At 35.5% G+C, this 23184-nt stretch overlaps 1 protein-coding gene across 20 annotated transcripts in view; it reads right to left on the bottom strand.

The window, feature by feature from the left end:
* The window catches only part of SYNE1 (spectrin repeat containing nuclear envelope protein 1), a 306096-nt gene that overhangs the window by 235665 nt on the left and 47247 nt on the right, over nucleotides 1-23184 (bottom strand). For 15 of the 20 annotated variants that reach the window (XM_039356302.1, XM_039356310.1, XM_039356316.1 and 12 more), the window contains exons 4-15: nucleotides 22205-22300; nucleotides 20078-20161; nucleotides 19736-19756; nucleotides 18636-18728; nucleotides 16905-17083; nucleotides 14376-14572; nucleotides 14113-14222; nucleotides 12519-12623; nucleotides 12075-12212; nucleotides 10236-10400; nucleotides 4707-4819; nucleotides 3975-4143 (exon numbers count right to left, since the gene is read on the bottom strand). In XM_039356302.1, coding sequence (XP_039212236.1) covers nucleotides 3975-4143; nucleotides 4707-4819; nucleotides 10236-10400; nucleotides 12075-12212; nucleotides 12519-12623; nucleotides 14113-14222; nucleotides 14376-14572; nucleotides 16905-17083; nucleotides 18636-18728; nucleotides 19736-19756; nucleotides 20078-20161; nucleotides 22205-22300 — 1470 coding nt within the window. Of the gene's footprint in view, nucleotides 1-3974; nucleotides 4144-4706; nucleotides 4820-10235; nucleotides 10401-12074; nucleotides 12213-12518; nucleotides 12624-14112; nucleotides 14223-14375; nucleotides 14573-16904; nucleotides 17084-18635; nucleotides 18729-19735; nucleotides 19757-20077; nucleotides 20162-22204; nucleotides 22301-23184 lie in introns of those variants that run through there. The other 5 variants (XM_039356323.1, XM_039356307.1, XM_039356311.1 and 2 more) reach the window with 2 other exon arrangements.

Below are 23184 nucleotides of genomic sequence, written 5' to 3'. Positions count from 1 at the left end.
GGTTCTTCTCTTCCCCAAAGTATATACAGAGTAGAGCTTTTCCCCTTCCCAAAACTCATTTAGTAGAGAAAGAAGATAGTTAGTAGCATGCAGTCTAATTTATGTAATATGTGGTTTGTCCCTAAGACCACAGGAGGGCAAGAGTTTAACCGAAGAAACAGGTTTTATATCTGTTTTGTGCACTATTAAATCATACTGACACAGATCAACATTAAAATAAATGGATATTTTAAATCAACATGTAGTATTTATTTTTAAGATCTAAACCAGTTGCAACAATAAGAAAATAAAATTAATCTTTTCTCTTGAATATGCTTGGCAAAATCTTCAAAGCCAGTTGAAGGCTGTGATACAACAATGCATATTTTGTGGCCAGTATAAGATTTATGAAGTACTTCAGCATTCATTTCTTTGAATAAACATCGTCCTGTTTGGTAACAGATTAACCTTATCTGATTTGGAAACTTTAGTAATCATAGATCATTAAACAATTTGTTATTATTCACCATGGTACTGCAGCTCCTTATAGCTCCTTATAAGTCACCTACTTATAGAATAACAGAGTTGGAGGGACCTTGAAGGTCAACTAGTTTAACCCCTCCCTGCCCAAGCAGAGACCCTACACACCATTTCTGACAGATGGCAGTCCAGTCTCTTCTTGAAAGCTTCCAGTGAAGAAGCTCCCACAACTTTTGAAGGCAATCTGTTACATTATGTCAGACAGTTCTTGAAAAATATACAACGGTTACAATTTTGCATTAAAATACCCCAAAATTAAAAAGCCAAAATATTAGTGGAAATATCTATTAGCAAAGAGGACGCAATAATGGAAAATTTATTTACTACTATACGATTAACAGGAGAATGACACAATAATATATGATTTTTAAAGGTCCAACAAGGTATTTTTTCAAACTGATTTTAAAAGGTCAAGCTCTCTACAATATCAATCATACAATTGTGAAAAGCAATCTTTCTAATTTCTCCATATGTATATTTGTGAGAAGAATATTTCTTTGCTTTATATTCTATTAAACATTTAATTTTGTACCCTGAAAGGCCAGGAGCCCATGAATTTAGCTCATGGCAGGATACAGACTGGAGCCTAATAGATTCCTGGATTTTCTTCTTTCTTTCCATTCTTATAATTACATTTTATCAGATACCGTAAAATGTTCTAGAGAATTTGAAAGGTTGCACACTCTTTTATATTGCCTTGGTTAAGACACTACCCAACTGTGTCTTTTGGAATTATATAACATGCTGCTTTATATTTACAGAAAAAAATAACAGTTGGAAGGGATCTTGGAGGTCTTCTAGTCCAACCTCGTGCTTAGGCAGGAAACCCTATACCATTTCAGATAAATGGTTGCCCAATCCCTTCTTTAAAAATTCCAGTGTTGGAGCATTCACAACTTGTGGAGGCAGGCTCTTCCACTGATTAATTGTTTTAACTATCAGGAAATTTCTCCTTAGTTCTAAGTTGCTTCTCTCCTTGGTTAATTTCCACCCGTTGCTTCTTGTCCTGCCTTCAGGCGCTTTGGAGAATAGCTTGACTCCCTCTTCTTTGTGGCAGCCCCTGAGATATTGGAACACTGCTATCATGTCCCCCCTCGTCCTTCTCTTCATTAAACTAGACAGACCCAATTCCAGCAACCATTCCTTATATGTTACCGTTTACTGTTATATTGTTAGTGTTCCATGGAACAATCATTTTTGCCAAAAATAAGGGTAATTATTTTGCCTTAAGTCAGCTATTAATTGCGACTACCATTTCAGACAAATGGTTGCCCAATTTCTTCTTAAAAACTTCCAGTGATGGGGCATTCACAACTTCTGGAAGCAAGTTGTTCCACTGTCATAAAAAAGAGCTAAGCCTAAAACTAATTGAAGATTTAAATGGTTTCAGTCCATTTAGAAGGGCAATTGAATGGACCAAGTAAGCATAAATAAACTTACTCCTAGGTAAGTTTTCAGTTCATGTTAGTTCAAGAAAGCTCAATGGAAATTGAATTGTTTAATATTCCACTACTTTCCCTAATTCAGTGATGGTGAACCTTTTAGAGACCAAGTGCCCCAAAACTGGCCCTGCCCCGCTCCACCCCCTGCCCCACCCCCATTCCACCCCCCATCCCCTGCCCCGCTTGCCCGCAGGGCCACTCACCGCCTCCAGGGCCCACCGCAGATCGCCCAGGCAGCCCAGCAGCGCTATGACGGTCCCACTCTCTGCCCGTGCCCTGCAGCATCAACTGTGCATGATGGGGTGTGAGGGCAGAGTCTTGTCTACGCTGCCTGACTGCTATGTCCTTGGCTGCCCTGCTCCGTGTGGGCCACGCTCAGGGGCAACTCTCCTTCAGGGGGGCTGATGGAGAGGAACGGGTCGTGGGGGGAGGCAAGGCTGGGGCAACGGCAGGTATGCCCACAGAGAGGGCTCCAAGTGCCATCTTTGACACCCATGCCATAGGTTCGCCACCACTGCCCTAATTTATGATAAATGGCATTCAACATATAGAGAAGTTACCATATTGGAAGACTAGGCATATCAGACATGTAACATTGCCTTTTGTCAAAGTCAAAGACCATTGGTTCAGCTAGTTAAATACTTTCTGCACGGGCTGACAGCAGCTAATTAAATTTTAATAAAAGAGTACAGGTGGACAACAATTGGGACCAGAATTCCCATTGCTAAGTAAGATGATTGTTAAGTGAGTTTTATAGTCTTCTTTGTCATGGTTATTAACCGAATCATTGCAATTAAAAAATGAATCCCAAACAAAGCTCCATCCCCTTGAATTTTGCATGTCCAAAAGCTGACTGGGAAGGATGCAAACGGCAATCACGTGATCCTGGGACACGGCAGACGTAAGTACATGCCAGTTGCCAAACATCCGAATTCTGACTACAGGGTCATAGAGATGCTGCAACCATTGTAAATGTGAGAATCGGTTGAAAGTCGCTTTTTTCATTAACTGTTGTGACACCAAGCAGTCGCTAAAAGAATAGTTATAAGTCAGGGACTAGTTGTGTTTTCCAGTTCTATTAGACGATGTTGCGGAATGAAGAAGGACCTTCTGTATGTAAAAGAAGTGCAGGTAATCCTCGAGTTAACAATCACAACCGAGCTCAAAATTTATGTTGATAAATGAAACATTTTAAAGTGATTTTTGCCCCATTGTACAACTTTTCTTGCTGCAGTTGTTAAGTGAATCGTTGCAGTTATTAAGTTAGTAACACAGTTGTTGAGTGAATTTGGATCCCCTATTGACTTTGCTTGTCAGAAGGTTGCAAAAGATGATCACGTGATCTTGGGACCCGGCAACCGTCATAAATACGATGTGAACCAGTGGCCAATCATCTGAACTCTGATCACGTGACCATGGGGATGTTGCAGTGGACGTAACTGTGAAAAATGATCATAAGTCACTTTTTTCAGTGCTGTTGTAACTTTGAATGGTCACTAGATGACTGCTGTAAGTCGAGGATTCCCTGTATTTACCATCAACTTTGAGTCCCAATCTCCAAAAGAATTAAAAGTGTGTTAAGCAAAATCCTGATCAATTCTGAAGTTACTTGTCCTACCAATCCTTCCCTAAAGGGTTCAAGTTACTCTAAGCCGAACCCTCTTCAGAGGCAATAAGAACAGAAAACACACACACACACAGACCACACAAACACTCTTCTTTAAATATTGTTGCTTAGTGATCAGCTCAGTTCTAGGGAATGTGATCCATCTGCAACGTGCTTCATGTAACATGCCTTGCCTGCATGATAAAAATATGACAGTGTGCCTTGACTCATCACGATGTGGGAAGCTTCATGCCCACCTATTTCCTTGCAGGTCTGTTCTGTTTAAAATCAATTCAGCAGTATAATTGGGAAAAACAACACTATAATATCACATTAGCTGTTTTGTGTTTTTGGTTCATATATTTTCGTTCTTAAAATTGCACATTCATAAACCAGGGTAAACTTGCCATATAATTCTGAAGAAGCAGCTCAACAGAATCTCTTCTTCCATATTTGATAATCCAGGATTTTAATTTTGATTCAGCCAGGACCAAGAGTGACAGCAAGCGGTACTTCAGTTCCAAGAACTCCATTTTCAGCAGATGGAGATCAGATGATGAGGCGACAAAATTAAACCTAGACATGAATTACCCCATCGTTAAACACAGAAACATACAATGAACATAAAATTACAATTCATGCTGCAAAGCTGTAAAGCATAAAGATATTAAGTGTTGAATTTTAATAACCAAAGTAAGCTAGTTAAGTAGGTTTATAAAGTGAAGAAAGGTATGAATTCAGTTCTAAACATGTTCACACAGAATGAAAAACATATTATATAGAGCTTGTTTTCCAGTAAATACACTGATAAGAATTGTAAACCAAAATATTTTTTATTAACCAGTGATTTCTTTCTCTCAGCTCCCATAAACATTTCCAAATGATGCTGTTTCATAATGTTTTGCTTTCTGCTAGGTGGCAAACAACAACAAACAGCTTTACTGTATTTTCAAAATCTATAGCTTATTTACTTTCAAGTATTTTTCTCAAACCAGTGTCAATGACCAGAAAAGATAATTACAGTGTGGAACACTTGTTTCCACTACTATTAAAACCCCGTTTTGAAAAACAGAGATTGATTTTAACAGAAATGAACAACATTTTATCACTGCAACATTTAAGAATGAATCCAGACTTACCTTTCAGCCATATCATCAAGCTGCTCTAACGGAATAGGGACTCCATTGACAGACTGAGCTCGGCGGATTTCCTGGAATGTCCTTTTGTACCCCTCTACATTTTTAAGCATATCCTAATTTGGAGAGTTTTTTTTTTTTTTTTTAAGAGAGAGCAAAGAGAAAAAAATAAAAGGTTCACAGCTGGCAATTTTAAGGCGTATAATTTTTAAAGCTGTACTGATGACTCAATATATGAAAACGTTTCTTCAGGCTCTCACACTTATGGGTGAGAGAAAGCATTTATAGCAGCTTGAGCTTCTTCAGAACAAAAGTGCTTTTCGAGATATTGTGCTGTGCCCTGGTAATTCTCGCTTATTATAAATCAAACGATCAGGTCATTTGCCGAAAGCATTTGGAAAACATGTTGCTTACTATCCCCAGTCAATCCATTTACCTATCAGTTCATGAACGGTATTCCACTTATTGCACAAGGCACATAGAACATACACACACAGTAATATTTCCTTCTTAAAAATCCATAGAGTCAGATCTTTTAGAGTCACTGCATCTTTCATGCATAGTGAACTCAGGAATATGGACCGACTATATTCTGTAATCCATTCTGAAGTCACTGTAGCTTCTAAATCATCTGGTAAAAAATATAAACCAGAATGAGCCTAATATCTGGGGTTTTTTTTTCTGTAGTATCTAAGCAACAGTACTTAGTGAAAGTTATTTATTAAAAAATTACTAGTAATCATCAGAAGAAATGTTCTTAATAAGAATATGCTAGGGGATGTTTTTCTACTAGTCACAATTTAATTAGACTAGCAACAAGGTGATACGAATAGGTAAATTTCTGTTTTGCACCTGCTATGATCGTGTATGAATTGACATTATACATCCATACCATGAACATTGGAGGTTTTTTTAAAAAGTTACTGTTCTCCTATCTACTGTTACTCCAGTTCCAACTGAATGCATTTAAAATTTTAAAAAATGTTATTCTCTAGTTACAATCTAGAACATTCTTTATGCATTTATTCTGAATAAAGGGTCCAGAAGACTTCTCCGCACTGCATGTGAGAGAGACATATACGTCTGTTGTTCATAGACAGTTACATAGCTGTTGCATTCATATGTCTGTGAATTTTAATTTTCTGGCTAGGGCGGGCACTCAAACAGCAAAGCACAGAACAGGAAATCAAATCCACCAATCAGCACACAGGATGTGTACCTCCCCACAACATGCAATTGGGATTAACAGGTATTTGCATTGGCAGCTATCTTCAATATATGCTTACCCATCAACCCCTTCATAGCATAAGTATGCAACAATTGCTATGCACAGTTGCAGGCAACTCTAAATCAGCCTTAAGACAGGTTAATGTTATTGTAAAAGAACTATCCTATCCTTACAATTAAAAACACTATCACTTGTCTAAGACTAATAAAATATATAAAACCATGAGGTCTAGGTCAACATGTCCAAACTTTGGAGCAAATGGATCATTAGTCAAGTACACATTTTGAGATAGTATACAATGCATTATTTATGCAACCTTCCATCAGTTTCATTTTTAAACCTCTTGTATAAGGAGCCGGAAAACAAGGAACAATATTCTATGTCTTTCCAAAAATGTATTCAGCCATATCAACAATTAATACAACTATTTATACATCTGGAAGGCTGGGGTGGCATAGCAAAGTTGATTAAAAAAGAGAAAGCATTAAAAAAGTCAACTTTCCTGCTCCTGTATTCTCATAACAGAAGTTTCTATTGGGGGGTGGTGGCTTTGCCTGTGGAGACAGTGTTTTTGTTCCATTGAGAAACAGAGGTGACACTATTCATTTCTGCAAATGAGTACTATATATCACTTCATCTGCTCATCCATTCTTTCTTCAGAGGAGGCAATCAAAGATATAAAGTAAAGGTCTCTAGAAGCAGAGGGGAAAGCAGTTTTATTTGATGTATTTTTTTTTAATACGTTATTTTTACTGAGCAATCGACAATTTGTGCCCCTTTGGGTCATTGTTTCAGAGTTATTAAATTACTTAAACAGAGAAACAAAATGACCAAGGGCAGGTAAAAAGGCATTGGTAGCAGGAGAAAGTTGCTTTCCTGCTACTTCCCATTGAGCTTCCTTCCTTCCTTCCTTCCTTCCTTCCTTCCTTCCTTCCTTCCTTCCTTCCTTCCTTCCTTCCTTCCTCTCTTTCCCTTTCCCTTTCCAGCAGGCAGGTAATTGATTGCTACTGGATAAAGGAGGGAGCAAGAGATTATAAAATTGGTTGGGACACTGTCACAGAACATTGAAAATTAAGATCATGTGATCACATGACTGAAGGAGCAGCCCATCAACAGCCAGTGGCAGTGAAGCAGCCACAATTTCCTCAAATTTCATTACCTCATGAGTAATGAAATGTCACGAGTCCTGGATTTTGGACACATTCTGTATATTAACCTGTTTGAGAAACCTTGGTTCAAAAATTGTAGCCCTGTGATGCATGGTTTTGCCAAGTTAACAATCATGACAATGAGAGTTAGTAATATATAGAAGAGGGCGGACCTATGCCAGCAGGCCTGTCGGCATCAGGAAGGCTCTGAAGGAGGTAGCTGCAGTGTGTGTGGGGGAGGGGAATCAGGAGGCTTTCTAGCAGGTGCTGTCAGGCCTGAAAACACGACGCTGCCCCTCTGCTTTCTAACCCCAAAATTCCAGAGTGAAGTTGGGCAGCCTCTCAACGTCCCTGACAAGCTGCAAATCTGCTGTAGTCTCAGCTGCTGCCCCCTTCCTTGGCTGGGTGAGGCTGGAGTGTGCAGCCTTTACTTGGGGCTGCCAGCATGGTGGCGGGCAGGAGTGCCAGGGTAACGCTCCACTTTGCAGGATGTAGCAGTCCCGCCCCAGCTATAGCGAGGAGCTGCAACTCTATCTGTGCCCTGGGGTCAAGGAGAAGGAACTGGAGGGGTGCGGTGGCTGGGCTGCCTTCTGTCCTGTTAGATTCAGGGGTTTTCTTTGATTGGGGGTGTATGGCTTGACTCTTGCCGAAATGCAAATTCCTCTCTAAGCAGAGATTAGGAGGCTGAAGGCCTCCTTCTCTGTGGCCATGCAGTTCTAAAATCGATGTGCTGCTGCTGGGGAGGAGAATCAAAATAGGGCAAAACAAGCGTAGTCCACCACGGTTTATTGATTGCAAAGTTTTCCTTGGATTTTCCTATCCGTTACTGGGCTATTAAAAATCACATTGGCAAGGTCTGTACTGAATACCTAGCTGCAAACTACTCAACCTTGTGCAATTCTGCAGGTAAGAGCATGTAGTAACAGGAGAGAGCTGCAAAAGTGATTCGTTATTTATTCTTGTCTTTAGTAGCAATAACTACGTTCTTTGATGACTTTGCTACCAACCTGCAGGCTGTGAACTTTCCTTTCTCCCTTGGGGAAAGAATTCAGAAGTGCTAGTTTATTTTTCCTGTTAATTACAGTATAACCTGTTGGTTTTTTAAGGAGCTTATGAGAAAAAGAGGTGTCTGAAAATTAAAGCATATATCGATTGAGTTGTGAGACAGGAAAGGGAAGTACATGGACTTATGCACTTCCAGTTACTGACAGGTGTGCCACTAACATTCTGACTGGACACTTGCATGCTTTCAGGACCCAAAGACTATCTTCATTCTTCATAGGGAGATATTGTGGATTAACTAAATTTTTTTGGATTCTCATTTTAAGGTGAGTATCCTGAGCTTTGGAGGTCTTTGATCTTCTTAATACATAATAATAAAATACTGAGAACTATAGGCTTAAAGGGAAGGCAGGTTAGAAAGAATGAGACCTTTTGGGGTCTTCAATTCCCTTTCTGTTAAGAGTTCCCTAATAAGGTTTGTTTTTCCTTCCTCATATCAATAAAGCTAGTTTTTCCAGAAAATATGTGAAGAGCTGTAATTAGTTATTTAACTATGGGTTTTTTTTGGCTGCGTTTTAATTTATATATAAGGTATGTTTAATTGAAGAAGGCTTGGAGAGGTAGAAGAGGCCAATATGGAGGCTGCACCTTGCCCTCCAGAACTCTGTCTCCCCTGCAAATCTCTGGAGAGGAGGAGGGGGTGGCAGGGGAACTGTGTGAGGGAAGGCTGCCCCAACAAGCCAGCATTCATACCACGCACAATTGGAAGTGGGAATTCCCTTTCGAGAAGGGCCAGCCTCCCTTGTGCAGGACCAGGGAGTGCTGCTCCTCTGCCACCTCCTCTTGCTCTCCAGAGATCTGTCAAGACAGAAGTTGGACTTGGAGAAAACTGCTTCCTGCAAACGTCCTCCACCTCCTGCTTTGCCGGGAGGGGGCACTAAGATGTCTGGGATTGGGAAAAGAACATCTCTTTAGCGTGCTATCCACATACACACAAACATTCCAAGCTTGGAGACTTGTATCCACATCTGAGCTAGCAAATTGCCAATCACGCCTGAGCTTGGGGAGAAGGCCCTCTCCTTCCTCTGTGGATAAAAGTCCCCAAACCTGGAATCTGATGTGTGTGCATGTGTGTGAGCGCATGCATCTGCTTCGCCGCTAGCAGATGGAGGCAAGGAGTTTGTGGGGCACCGAGATGTCCCCACATCAAGTTAGCCAATGTAACTTGTTCTGTTCCAACTCAGCTGTCTTAAGTCAGTTGTGTCCAATGAGTGGCATCGAGTAGGCCACACCCACCTGCTAGGCAACTGGTGTTACTCAAATATTGCCATATCCTAAAAGTGGTACAATCTCTGAAAAGGTTGAAAAGCCATTTTACTAAGAAATTGGGGCATCCTATAAATTTAATTAATAAATAAATAAATAAATAAATAAATAAATAAAATTAAATAATTATATAATTGTATATAATGCATAAGACTATAAAATTATTCAAAAGTCCCAATTTTAAACAAATGAACTGCATAACTTTAAAATAAAAATAACGCATTGGCTTAAATCAAACTGAGATACATATTCAATTGTTTAAGAGAAAAACCTAATCCAACAGCACAATTCTACAGGGTTTCATTTTGAAGTAAGTCTTTCGTAAGTGTAATAGGGCAAAAATTACATAACTGCATTTCTTCCTCTCTTCTATTGAGGATGGCTTGGAAAATACGTTTGATTTCAAGAATAAAGCATAGGTAGTTCCCACTTTTTGCTTCCTCCTGTGGCAAATGCCACAGAAATTGCCTTATCCTTCCAAAGATAAGAATGAGAGTTCTCATAGTTCTCAGCAGTTCACCACACTGACTGGATAGCCTGGAATGAATTACTAACTCAGGAGAAAACTAAGTTCAGAAATGTTTTTGTAAAATGCAACAATAAGTCAACCACAAAGTAAAAGCCATGTACTTTTTCAATACAGAGTCTTCTTTCTACTACTGTAAATCTATTTTTTTATTAATCAAATGTTTATTATGGTCATAAATCAGCAGGGCCCACTTTATTTGTTTACAGCATATCAGAAGTCATTCATACTTTCAAACCCTCATGCTCCCATACATGTAATATAATTTAGAAATAATATCATTTAACTGAAAATATACAAACTTTATGCTGTTCAAGTTTCCGATGTAACACATCTGCAGTTTCCTCATGAGATTGTTGAATGGAGATTTCTTCTCTAACAGAGGTCTCAGCCCTACAAAGCCAGGCTGCGATAGGGCCCAGAGGCGCAGGAAGAGATTTATCAAGATACAAGTGCCATTCAAAAAGCTGGAAAACAGGACATTAAGAGAACTGGAATCCCATTTCCAAGCTTTATTTTGTTCTCTAAATATGCAATAGAGCATCAAAAGAATTGCAGAAAGAAAGAGATATACTGAGAAATTTTGATTGAATTTGAAAATCGTATAACAAACATCTATTGAGTTTAATTTATGAAGTGCTGGTGAAATATGATTCAGAAGGCAAACATGCTAAATATTTATATTATATTATGAAAAATTGAATATAGTATTAAAGATGCAAAGTTGGAATTTCAATGGAAAAAGAGTATTAACTGATTGTGAAGATTATATTTAGAAAAAAATGGTATAAAATGGTTTATCATTACTATATATAATCTACTTCCAATTTCTAAAATGGACAACTTTTTAACAAATGCTGGAAAGGTCATGAAAGGTTAGATTATCATTCCATGTATGGTAGCATTCCTGTAAAATCCAGCAATTCTGAAAAATGATTCATAGTAGAACAAAACAAATATTGACAATTGAGATCTTAATTCAATCTGAGATATTCCTCTGAAATATATCAAACTAGCTTTGTTTGTGTAACAGCTGCAACAATTTTCTAGGTTACCCACTGGAAAGGTTGCTTGATTCCTTCTTTGGAAAAATGGTTAACTAAATTATGTGACTATTCCTTATTGTTCAAACTAACTTTATATTTAAAAGTCTGATAAAAGATTCAATTCTAATTAGATTCAATTCTAAACAGAATCTATTTTTAGAATATAACTTTATATGTGAATTTGCACCAAACCCCACATTTGATGTCTTTTACATATATAATTTAGATTTTTAATTTCATAAAAATTTTCATAAAAATTTTGAATATTGATTTAATCTTGTATAGTTTATAATTTTAGTTAGTGATTTATACTGTGTTAACCAGGTATTTTTAGTTTAAATCTTAAGAAGGACTTTCGACTTTTGTATTAAAAATTGACATGATATATTTCACAATAATCAATAATATTCTAAAATAGCAGTCTTTATGATATTTAAACATTTAGCTTATCCATCTATATTTCATTATTTGTATTTTGCTCATTTACTTCTTTAATATTTGGTATTTCCTTTTGCTTATGTGTTTTTTTATAAATAAGATGATAATAATAATAATAGGGCAGCTATACCTAATAACAAACCTAAACAGCTGGATTCACACAATTTAAATCAAAAATAAAGAAACCAAATACTGTTATATCGTTAGTGTTCCATGAGTCATGGAACAATCATCTTTGCTAAAAAATAAGGGTAATTATTTTGCCTTAAGTCAGCCATCAATTGCGACTACAATCTTATCAACGGAGGGGAAAAGATTCTTCAAACTTAACCAAGAGGAGATTCATGATTCTGATATAACAAAATTGAAAATGGCACAGGTCATACATTTCTACAAAAGCCTGTAACTAGCTCAGGTTCTGTGCAATGTCATTGTTGTAAATTCATCTTTGGATGCTTTCTTTATTCATCTCTTTAGAAATAAATATTAATGTGCAAGAGCTGAAAAACATACAGCAATTTTTGTTCAATTTATGAACAATCTGCTTATTTGAAAAATGCATATTTTAATATGAAATCTGAACACCCACAAACATCTGGCTTAGCTTTACACACAGGTGAAAATTGGTAGGAAGGCTGTTACGTCTTCCAAACTTACTTGAGAAGTAACTTTGTCCCAGGCTTGCTTCACCAAAGCTTGATCAAGGGAAAGTTTTCCGTCCTTTCTTAAAGACTGGATTGCACGTTCAACTTGTTTCTTCTTTGCTTCGTATTGTGCTTTGCAATGTTTGAATGACTGCAAGAACAAGGATACAGTGTTATTTATTCATCTACCAAATTTATAAGGCTGCTGTCCTCAGTGTGACTATAGCCAGCATGCAGTATTAAAAAGAGTACAAAAAACGTAAAGAATCTTTATGAAAAGAAAAATTTGTTCAAGGCTACCAATTCAAAATCTAAGTTTAGCATTCTTCAATCCATTGCCTCTTTATTTGCTGGACTAAAACTCCTTTACTTTACAGTCATTGTGACTTTTTTTGGCTGATATAGCCTTTCTCAATCACATTCTGTTCTAGGGGTTGAACTAAAAAATCAGAAATACCTGGTATTTTTCTTGTAAGCTTGCTTCCATCATTTGTGTCCTTGACAAGTCTCTTTCAAATTGTTCAATCCAAATTTTCAGATCCCTTAGCATCAGTTGATCTTTCTATGACAAATAAAAATAGCACTCAACTCACCACAAAATTGCATATATTTAACCTATAAAATTGGGATTTTTTTTAAAAAAACCTCATCTTTAAAAAGATCAAGGAATTTGAAAAAAAAACTTAGCAAAAAGCTAAGTAATATTCTGATGTAAAAAATGTATACATGGATTAAGAGACCAGATAATTTGGAATATTGAGCTTTACTATAAGATTTTGGAATTAACATAAAAAATAAAAAACTCGTGAGAAACAGATTTTAAGCACAAGAAAAAAAAATACAAGCCTGATGTCAGTTAACACTGGGACTTACAAAATAATTTAAAATGTTAAACATCCAAAATAATCGCTCTTTGAAGAATGTAGCCAGAAGTTAGTAACTAAATGTCAACACTGACAGTAATGATGTCTGCTTCTATGGATAGAATATGTCTAAAAGATGTTAATGAATGAATGACAGATGTGGAACAATTTTATCTAGCAAGATAGAAAAAGAACAGCAAGTGAAACTACAAATGACAGCCCAAGAGAAGAATTTGGAAAAGGAAATTTTACTAGATATACAAAAGAAAATGGCTGAGGTTTTAAAAAGTAAAAGGGGAATACAAATGATAAAACAAGACAATGATCTTGTCAGTGTTTTCTTATTGGATCTAGAAAAAAAGACTTGTTAAAGCCTTGAAAAAGTCTGTGTGATGGGATAAAAAAAAATGAAGAGAAATGAAATACTATTACAATATTTGATTGCATTATAGATTAAGGTTGTTACAAATAAAAGGAAATTGGTTTATTTAATCAAAGTGAAAATAAGACTTGTTTTGCAAAAACAACAACAACAACAATAATAATAAAGTTGGAAGGGACCTTGGAGGTCATCTAGTCCAACCCCCTGATCAGGCAGGAAACCCTATACCACTTCGGACAAATGGCTGTTCTGGCAGAATTGAAAAATTTATGTACTATGGATTTATTTATAAATAAGTCATAGGATATGTAATGAAGAGATAATTGTTTAATCTTATAGGGAATGAAGAGTTATTAAATTTGTTGATACTTCTCATAATGAAGATTGGAAGTCACTTCTTTATATATTTTTCTTTATTACATTCTTTCTTTTTTCTTTTCTTCCTTTTTTCTTCACTTTTGTTTTTCCATCTCTTTTCTTTCTCTAAGTTTAATTTCTATTAATTTTTATTACTGTAATTAAAATTCTCAATACAAATTATATTTTAAAAAGAGCTGATTAAAAATAGAAAAAAAATCCCCCAAAACAACTCTTTAAAATTATTTATCATCTTTCCATACTTGTGATCCCAATGAAGCCCACTGTCCCATCTCTTTCCATTTCAAACTCTTTTCCTCCTTTTTTAAAATTCCATTTTTTTTCATCCACAGCCCCAATGCTCATTAACTCAAACTAAGTTTAGATGTCCTTTAAACCTTTACTATTGCATCTGACAATTTTATTGTACATTGTAATTAAAAACATACATCTGCCTCCTGTGCATCACTTGCTGCATTATGAAGATCTGGATAATGTTTCAGAAACTGTGCTACATAGGTCATAATTGATTTTTCATCTGGTTTATCCACATCCACATCTGGGAAAAAAAATGAGGAAAAAAATTAAAACAAAATAGAGTAAAAACAAAACATAAAAACAAATACTGTCTTTGTCACGTGTGAATAAAAGAGATCAAAACATTTAGAATTTTTCAAAATTGTTTTAAATTGAACATTAAATGTTACCCTACCTTCAGGATCAAGGAGTCTTGGGATTCCCAATTCTGATTCTGCAATTGTAAAGGCCTCTTCCAAATTTTTTTTGTTAGATTGTGTTTTTGCCTTCTCCAAATCCACTAGTTCCGGACGGATAGCATTAATAACTGAATGAAAGGCAATACCACTTCTCCAGCTTTGTCCAAAATCCTTGACGTCAATTCCAGTTTGCCTTAACAATAAAAAATAACACACTACTAACTTGAACAGCCTTATTGTTGAACTTCTAGCATTATACCATTATGTTAAGATTATATTTGCAGTGCTTCTGGAATGAATAATCTTTTTGATTCAATTATCTATAATTTCTGTTTTGCTTTTAAACAAATTCTCACTTAAATATAATTTAATTTATATCTATGGAACTGCTACATGATAAATTCAGAAATTCTGCCTTTGGCACGATAACTTTCAAAGTATTTGAGAAACGTAACATTACAGCAGACGACCTAAATGGGGTAAGAAAGGAAAATCAGTGATATCCCTTGCAATTTTCCCTGAATGTGGTATATTTGATGTGCATGAATATAAACAAGCTCTGCAAATAAGTTCCTCTCAAGATTGCTCTCAAATTTAGAAACCTCTTTTATCATGCATCTAGCAGGGTCTTTTACTTCATCAAACCTAAACAATGGAATGCATTTCCTATGGAAGTGGTCTTTTACCTACTCTTTAGGAAGCGCCTTCTGTTTTTCCAGGACTTTATTATCATTTTGTAAGATTATGTGTTTTGCATTCTTGTACCTATTAGCTGCTTTGAATTTTCAGTTGAAATAAAAAAGAGGATGTAATTTGTATAGCTAAAAACATTCATTGCTCTTACACATTCACATTTAGTTTTATGTTGTTAAATTATTGTCCAATTGTCCACATGTTTCAATGTGATTACAAACTCTAATCATATATTCAGACAGTGACATGGAAACACAAGTATTCTGCTCTTCTGGAAATTAGATGTTCAGACAAAGCAGTCAATCAAAATCTCTTCCAAGTAGAATACATCAAGGAAAATCAGGCTAGGTCAGGTCATATCAAATTAAATCAGGTTTCTTCCAATATAATTTGGCACATGGAAAGAAGTGAGTGACACTTTCAGAGGAAAGATACCTCAATAGACATCAGACTCTATCTTTACACAGACCAACAAGATCCACTGTATAACCTCTAGTTCTGCCAAAAAAGTGGCCTGAATAAGGCAGAAGGGATTTAGATGAAATGTGAATTCATAAGCTAAGTCAAAGAAAGGCAGTGCATCTTCAACCTAGGAAGACACTAGAGGTGGTTTTTAAGGTTTTCCCTATAGCAGGTGCGCCAGCATCAGCTTCTTTAAGGCAGCACTAGGACCCAAGTCTGAAGATCATAACAGCAAGCAATAAAAATTTCCACCATACAAAATAAACAATTAAGATGCCATAGATAACCACAAAAATTTTCCCTTGCTGCGTCACATTAGTACATAGATGTTGTCTAAAATAATTACATGTAGTGCTCATTTAGCAACCACAATTAAGACTGGCAACTTGGTTGTTAATTGAAGTGGTTGCTAAGTGAAACCACGACTGTGCTTATAATCTTATTTCAGTTTTCCTTTGCTTTATAGACCTCCAATGTCATAAAAGCAAGGATTGGTCGCAAATTTACTTTTTCATCACTGTCATAATTGTGAACTGTCAGTAAAAAAGACAATCACTAAATGAGGATTATTTCTAGATGAACTGTACATCAGCACTGCTATGAGTTCAAGCTGTACTATAGGTAATTTAATTCTAGGAGCTCACAGTAACCTAAACTGTATAAATGTTGTGATCTAAAATATGTAAAACTGCTATTCAAAATCAAAAGTCTGTATCTGTAAAGATCAACTCAAGAACCTAAAAGGGTAAGATTACAAATTAATTTCAGCAACAGTAATTTCTTCATTTAAATTAGTTATAATTTTCTAACTCTTGTATATTGGTTTCATATGATTATCTCCTAAAATCTTAAATATAACATTGTGTATATTTTTAAAAATCTGTTTGAAATCTACAACTATGAAATTATAAATATTTTAAAAAAAATATTGTGAAACTTTCAAAAAGAACATTATATCCAATTACTGGCTAATTCTACGAATGTATTGATAAGACAAAGAGAATGCAACATCTCAAAGCAGAGGTGGAAACCACCCACCCACATACAATTCCTAGCACTTTGAGATAATGCTACCAACACTAGCTGACAAAACTCCTCATGCTGAAAAAACCAGCAGTGACAAAATTAACTCACTTTGATGACAAAAAAATGAAAGCACAATTGAAGGGGCTTAGGGATAGGAATTGCAGTAAGTGTTCTCTCTCCTCAAACTTTGTCATTTCTGTCTTAAAGTAACTTTTATTGAAGTGAAGAACTATGTTTAGGATTTCAATAGAGTAAAGTACGTAGAGACGTATTTCTTTTTCACTTTGCATTCATCTTCCTGATATAAATAATTCTATTGCACTGTTTAACCCATCATTGCTTACCTTGCTGCTGTGTACTGCACCCATTTTAGCAAAGCCTTCTTTGCATTTCCCTGGACTTTAGTAAAAACTTTCCGCTTGGAGGGTGGGCTGGCAGTCTCACAACTGACAACACTATCCACAGATGATGTACTACTGCAGAGTGACTGCAACTGTGGCAGGTTGCTGGTAAGTTCTTCTATCTGTATGTAGTAGAAAAATTTTCAGTGTATTATGGATTGTGGAAATGCTGAGGTTAGCGTTTTGTTCAACAGCTGATTAATAAGATATAAAAGAATTATAATGAAAAAGTGCAAATCAAAAATTGTTTGACAAGAACCTACATCCTCAGAAGATGTAGGGCCGATTCATATTTATCTGTCCCATCCATGGAATTGTATTAGCCAAATGACATCTACTAATAGATGAATTAGTACCTTCTCAAAACCCACCAAATTTATATGATTATTGTAATTTTGGTACTGTGCAGGCACTAGAAACAAAGTCTGAAGATCATGACAGCAAGCAATATAAACTCTCACTGAAACCATTAAACACAATTATTTGTATGTATATTCATCTGCAGAAAGCTCCAAACTGGGTTGCAATAGCAATAGCACTTAGACTTATATACCGGTTCACAGTGCTTTACAGCCCTCTCTAAGCAGTTTACAGAGTCAGCATATTGCCCCCAACAATCTGGGTCCTTATTTTACCGACCTTGAAAGGATGGAAGATTGAGTCAACCTTGAGCCGATGAGAATCGAACTGCCAAACTGTTGGCAGTCAACAGTCAGCAGAAGTAGCCTGCAATATTGCATTCTAACCACTGAGCCACCACAGTAATAAAACTGTACTCCAATTTTCTGAATTTTTCCCCCTGAAAAAGATTCTCTTCTATAGAAACAAGTTCTATTTCATTCCCATTTGTCCTTACTTATTGTTGAGAATTTATGCTTATTTCACATATATGTATTTATAAAATTTATTTATTTTACTGTTAAGGGTACTTTTACCAATAAACTTTTATTCCATCACCTTGCAGCTTTCCTCACTCACTTTAAATCCTAATCTGCAAAATTTCTATTAGAAGTTTTTTATGACTCATGAAAAACTATAGCAACTACAGAACGTACACAATCTCTTGACTCTAGGAAAAAGCCCCCCACATACATACACACATCCAATCAGAGACAAATACTCTAAATGCTTTTTTAGGGGAAAAAATCAGTTGAATGCCTATCACAGGGAATGAAATAGCAGGATTTGGAATAGTAGTATGCTGAGTATTGCCTATGACGATTTCTGACCTAAATATCCTCATATCATTTACTTATAGTAGCATATGTCCCCTGCCTAATCTTGGGAAGGGCTTAATAAATGGATTAAAAATGCCAAATCCTATCTAAACATCTGACTGACTATATGACCAACCAGAATTTGTCTTTTATTATTTTAGTAAATTACAACCTATAAAGACCTGCAAATAAGAATAGAATAACTGTAGCAAAAGAAAATGAAGATAGCAACAGATGCCTTGAGTGCAATTCCAAAACATTTGGAGCACGGCTTGAACACCATTGGCATTGACAAAATCATCACCAGTCAATTGCAAAAGGCAGCTTTACTTTTAACACCATCAAACAGCACACTATGCCTATGGCTTAGGAAGGACAGTCTAAATATCTGGCTGACCTGCGCAACCAACAATAATAACCTGTCTTTTATTATTTTTAAAAAGGGGAAATATTATACCTGGAAATACAGGATTACTGTCCACACCAAACCAAGCACAATAGATGGTCTTCCATCAGCAATATCAGTTGAATTAATGTTGACAAGCTTAATCTATTTGGGGTAAGGAGATGCAAACACATTACTATCAAGCATTAGAAAAAGCTGCAACTGGGTAGCTTGTTACAATATGGAAACATTTGTGGACATATTTATGAGCCTTAATGTAAATAACATATATTCTCAAAATCAATATTACATTTACAGTTATTCTTCAAAATTAAAAAAATGCTATAGGTATATCAAACATTTGTCAATTTATGTTTATATTTCTTAGATGGAATGAAATGTACATGAAAATAGACCATGAAAATCCTGCAAACTAGGGTAGTCCGCTCTGTAGATTAGGAAGAAAATAATATGCTGCATTGGATGTTTTTCAAACAGACCTTTAGGTATATAAACCTTTACTTCACTTGTCAATCACTAGATCCCACACATTCTTTCACTGATAAAAATTTTCTGCATCTATTTGCCAAAAATAGGAAGTCAGAACCATTTGAGCTGCAGAATGCTTTCACTCCCAAGATCAAATACGATAGAGAATTAATATAAGGAAACTAGCAAGGAGTTTCTGACAAGAACTAGTAATCTTTGCCCCAATATGTCCATCTGAAAAGATAACCTGGCAGTGTATCTGCTGTTGCACTTGTGTCAGAAGCACTGAGGCACTTCCAGGTTGAAAGGATTAGCGGTGACATCACTGTTGCCCTGGGGATGCCCAGTTGGGAGCGCCTTTCATGTTCCCAGCCTGAGCTGGAGCAAAGGATGGGAGGTCAACCCCGCCCCACGGCAACTCTCAGATCTCAAACGCAGGGTTGCTAATATCCATCCCAGCATCCTAATTGTTGAAGCCCCCCTGGCAGTGTACCTGAAGAACTACAACTACCTTTCTAGGTAACATATTTCTGCTCATTACATTCCCTACAATATGTATGTATATATACTTTTGCTCTCTATATAGAGTGTTTAAATAATATAGCTATATGTTAAAATGTTTCATTTAATTTTAGTTGAAATTTGTTATATTGTTGAATGTTTGATAAAAATGTTATACTAACCGGTGATCCTCTATACACGGACTAGCATGGAAAACAAATAAATATGTATTTAAAATCCTATATGTAGATAATATTTAGAATAAGAAGATAAAATAAAAATAAGCTTTATACAGAGTAACAAGTTAATATGAAAAGTGTTTTCTAAATTAGTGCTTCAAACTCACTATTTCCTATCATCACTTTATTGTTTTTACTGTTCTAGTTCCTGAGATTCTTATTTTAACTTTCATTTAATTTCATCCCAGCTACAGAGTAGGAAAATTATGACTGGTTAAGGCTAGTAAGTTTCTTTCAGGGTGTGTGCAAAAGAGGCAAATGGCTATACAAAACTCTGAAACTTACCCTACGTCCTTCTAGAAACTTAAGGGCAGTACCAATATTGGCCACTCCATGAATTCTCTTCAATTTTCGCCCTTGTTCACAAGGCTTAAAATATATATATATAAATAAAAAAGGTCAATTGACATTTAACAAATCACAGTATTAAAACAGATTGCAGCCGAAAAATTCATAATGTGAATACCTAAACAAACTCACTTGAAAGGAAACTCAGTGAAGAGTAGATGCCTCATATCCAAATAAATAACCCAATTTTAGAAAAAGTCATTTATCTGTTAAAACGCTTGTTCTTTTAATATTTATATTCCAAGGGAACAGAATATAAACCTACCAGTAATTTATAGAAGTCAACTGTCACTGTTTACAAGTCACAATTACCCCCCTTGTGATAACTTTCGGAAATATTGTAGTTAAACACCCCAAATCTCCAGCAAATGGGGATTAGGCACTGAAGCTAAAATTGAACAAATATGGACAGCATCAGACTAGGAAAAATTGCCTTAAACTGTACTGACGTTTTAATAAAAATAACTGCTGAAAATATATTTTATTTTGATTTGGACTAAAACCTGTTCTAGTTTTTTTAAAATGATTTTTGGAAAAATATAAAATAAATCTCTCTCAATTTTTAATGCTTCACCTTAATAAAATTAATTTGTAGTATTTTTCAATAGAAGAAAAGTAACCTCAAAACTTTATGTTTAAAATTTTTTCTACCACAAGAGGGAGTACTTTTTCTTATAAAAATAATAGAAGATGACTGAAAGTTATTTAACAAGTAGGAACCAAAGAGGTGTCTGCCATCAGAAAAAGACAATTGCACTTGGACTACAATGAATGATCCAATTTTACAATCCATATGAAAAATTGCTTGCACGTTTCATGTGGAAACCATGGATTACTGGACTATCAATCCAAGAAGTAACTGATATATTATAAAAACAACAGTAAAAAAAACAAACTTTTGCCTTCCTTTCATTAATGTATTACTAAAGATACCACATTAACAGTTTATCATTATAAATCTACTCATTTGTGTTTCAACAAAGATATGACAGGATTCAATTATTTTGGAGCAAATTACTCCTCGTGAATTTATAGTGCAAACATCACTCACATCTTAGTTGTATAGAATACCTGTTCTTCAGCCCTAATTTGCTCAATATTTCAGTAGTTTAGTTGCCAAGGTCCTGAAACAAATTCCTCTGAGCAGTGATACCATTATATCTGAACTGGTTTCTGATTCTGATTGCTCAATTGTTCTAGGACAGACTTCTCCATAACAGCACTTAGCACTCAGACATATACACCACTTCATAGTGCTTTTACATCCCTCTCTAAGAGGTTTACAGAGTCAGCATATTGCCCCAGCAATCTGGATCCTAATTTTACTGACCTTGAAGGATGGAAGGCTGAATCAACCTTGAGCCAGTCAGGATTGAACTCCTGGCAGTAGGCAGTCAGCCTGCAATACTGCTGCCTAACTACTGTGCCACCAAGGCTCCTAATAATAATGTTTCCAGCTACCTCAGAATCCCAGTTAACATGATCCATGGCCATGCAGACTGTGATTACAGGGGATTAGTTAGACTTAAGGTATGAAAGACTACTGTTGTCTGAAATCATTGTCTAAAGTGGATTTTTCTCACCTTAAGATTGTTTACTGTTCATGGGATCTGAACTTGGAAGGGCTTGTTTTAACTATGGCTTGTTTAAAAAAAAATATAGTGTCCTAGTATATAAATAACATTAAATCATATACTAAGATTTATAAATTACAGTGACTAACATCATAGAACTAAGTCAAAATGAAAACAAACATAGATTGATTTCTTAACAATATTTTCATGATGCTCTACAATGCTAATATGAAAATATTTACATTTAATATTTAATGCTTACTTTTAAATTCATTTGCTTTTTTAGCATGGGCTATGTATACTGGATGATCAGCAATCCATAAATCCATCTATTATAACAGGATCAATATTATAGAGTATGCATTATTTATTATGCACAGGGAAGAAACATTAGCATTCCAATGTTTCAGGGAAAGGCCATTATTTACAAATCATGAATAAGATCAATTAATTGAACAATACATAAGTATTTATATATAAAAATACTTACCAATTTTTGTCCCGAAAGGACCTCCAAAAGAGCAATCAATACAATTCCATCTTTAATGTCTTCAAATAGATCTTTGACTATTATGGGAGGATTGCGCTGTGAATGAAAGTAGAAAAAATTGAAGTAAAAAACCTTTAGTTACAAATGGTTCTCACATTGTACCTTCTTCAGTTTAATCATGATTTTCTACCTTTCCACTTTATCATTATCATATCAGAGGCTTTGGGTGTGAGAGAAAGTGTATTATTGAGAAAACACTGGAAAATTGGAAAGCATTCTAGAAGAATCACTTCTATAAACTTATCAAGATTCCTTTATGGCTTTACTCACCAGAAATCTTTACCTTTCTTCATTATTATTATACAGAAAATAAAAATTAGTCTAAAAAGAAATATATCCAGAAAACTTTTCCTCACGCAACAAAATGATCCCGGAGAATTCTCTTGTGTACCCTTAATATTTTCTGAGTACAGTTTTATTTTCCTTATAGCATATAAAGACACATACAGTCACTTTGCGTGAAATGAGTATCCGTTTGATGAATGAATGAATGAATGAAATAGAAAAAAGGCGCTTCAGGTATTAGTCTTCCAATATATCTTTACTTACAGTGAAAGCAATATTTCTTATATATATTCCTTCCCAAGCAACACCTGTAAGAGATTAACTAACTGTATGTCTTTATATAGCAAGAATGGTTTTTATTGGCCTAATTTTTCTCACTCAATTTTCCCCTTATTTTCTCACGTTTGGTTTGTGCATTTCCTCTTAATGCTTTTATTTTTGTTTTTATGTAGCACCTCTCTTCAACTTGTCCTTCCCAGGCAAACATTGCTGGAGTATAATTGTGGGACAAGCAATGTTTGGAAATTTCGTCATCTCTCTAACCCAGTCTTTCAAATATTGAAAACACCAAAAAGCAATACAGAGTTCTTCTACTTTAAATGTCAGCAAGTACTGCAGGACACACACATATCTGT

The sequence above is a fragment of the Crotalus tigris genome, unplaced genomic scaffold, assembly GCF_016545835.1.
Source record: "Crotalus tigris isolate CLP2741 ecotype Arizona unplaced genomic scaffold, ASM1654583v1 scf7180000018818.712119, whole genome shotgun sequence".
In the NCBI taxonomy this organism is placed as follows: Eukaryota; Metazoa; Chordata; class Lepidosauria; order Squamata; family Viperidae; genus Crotalus; species Crotalus tigris.
Note: the sequence above shows the minus strand (reverse complement) of the source record. Positions and strands in the feature narration are given on the sequence as shown.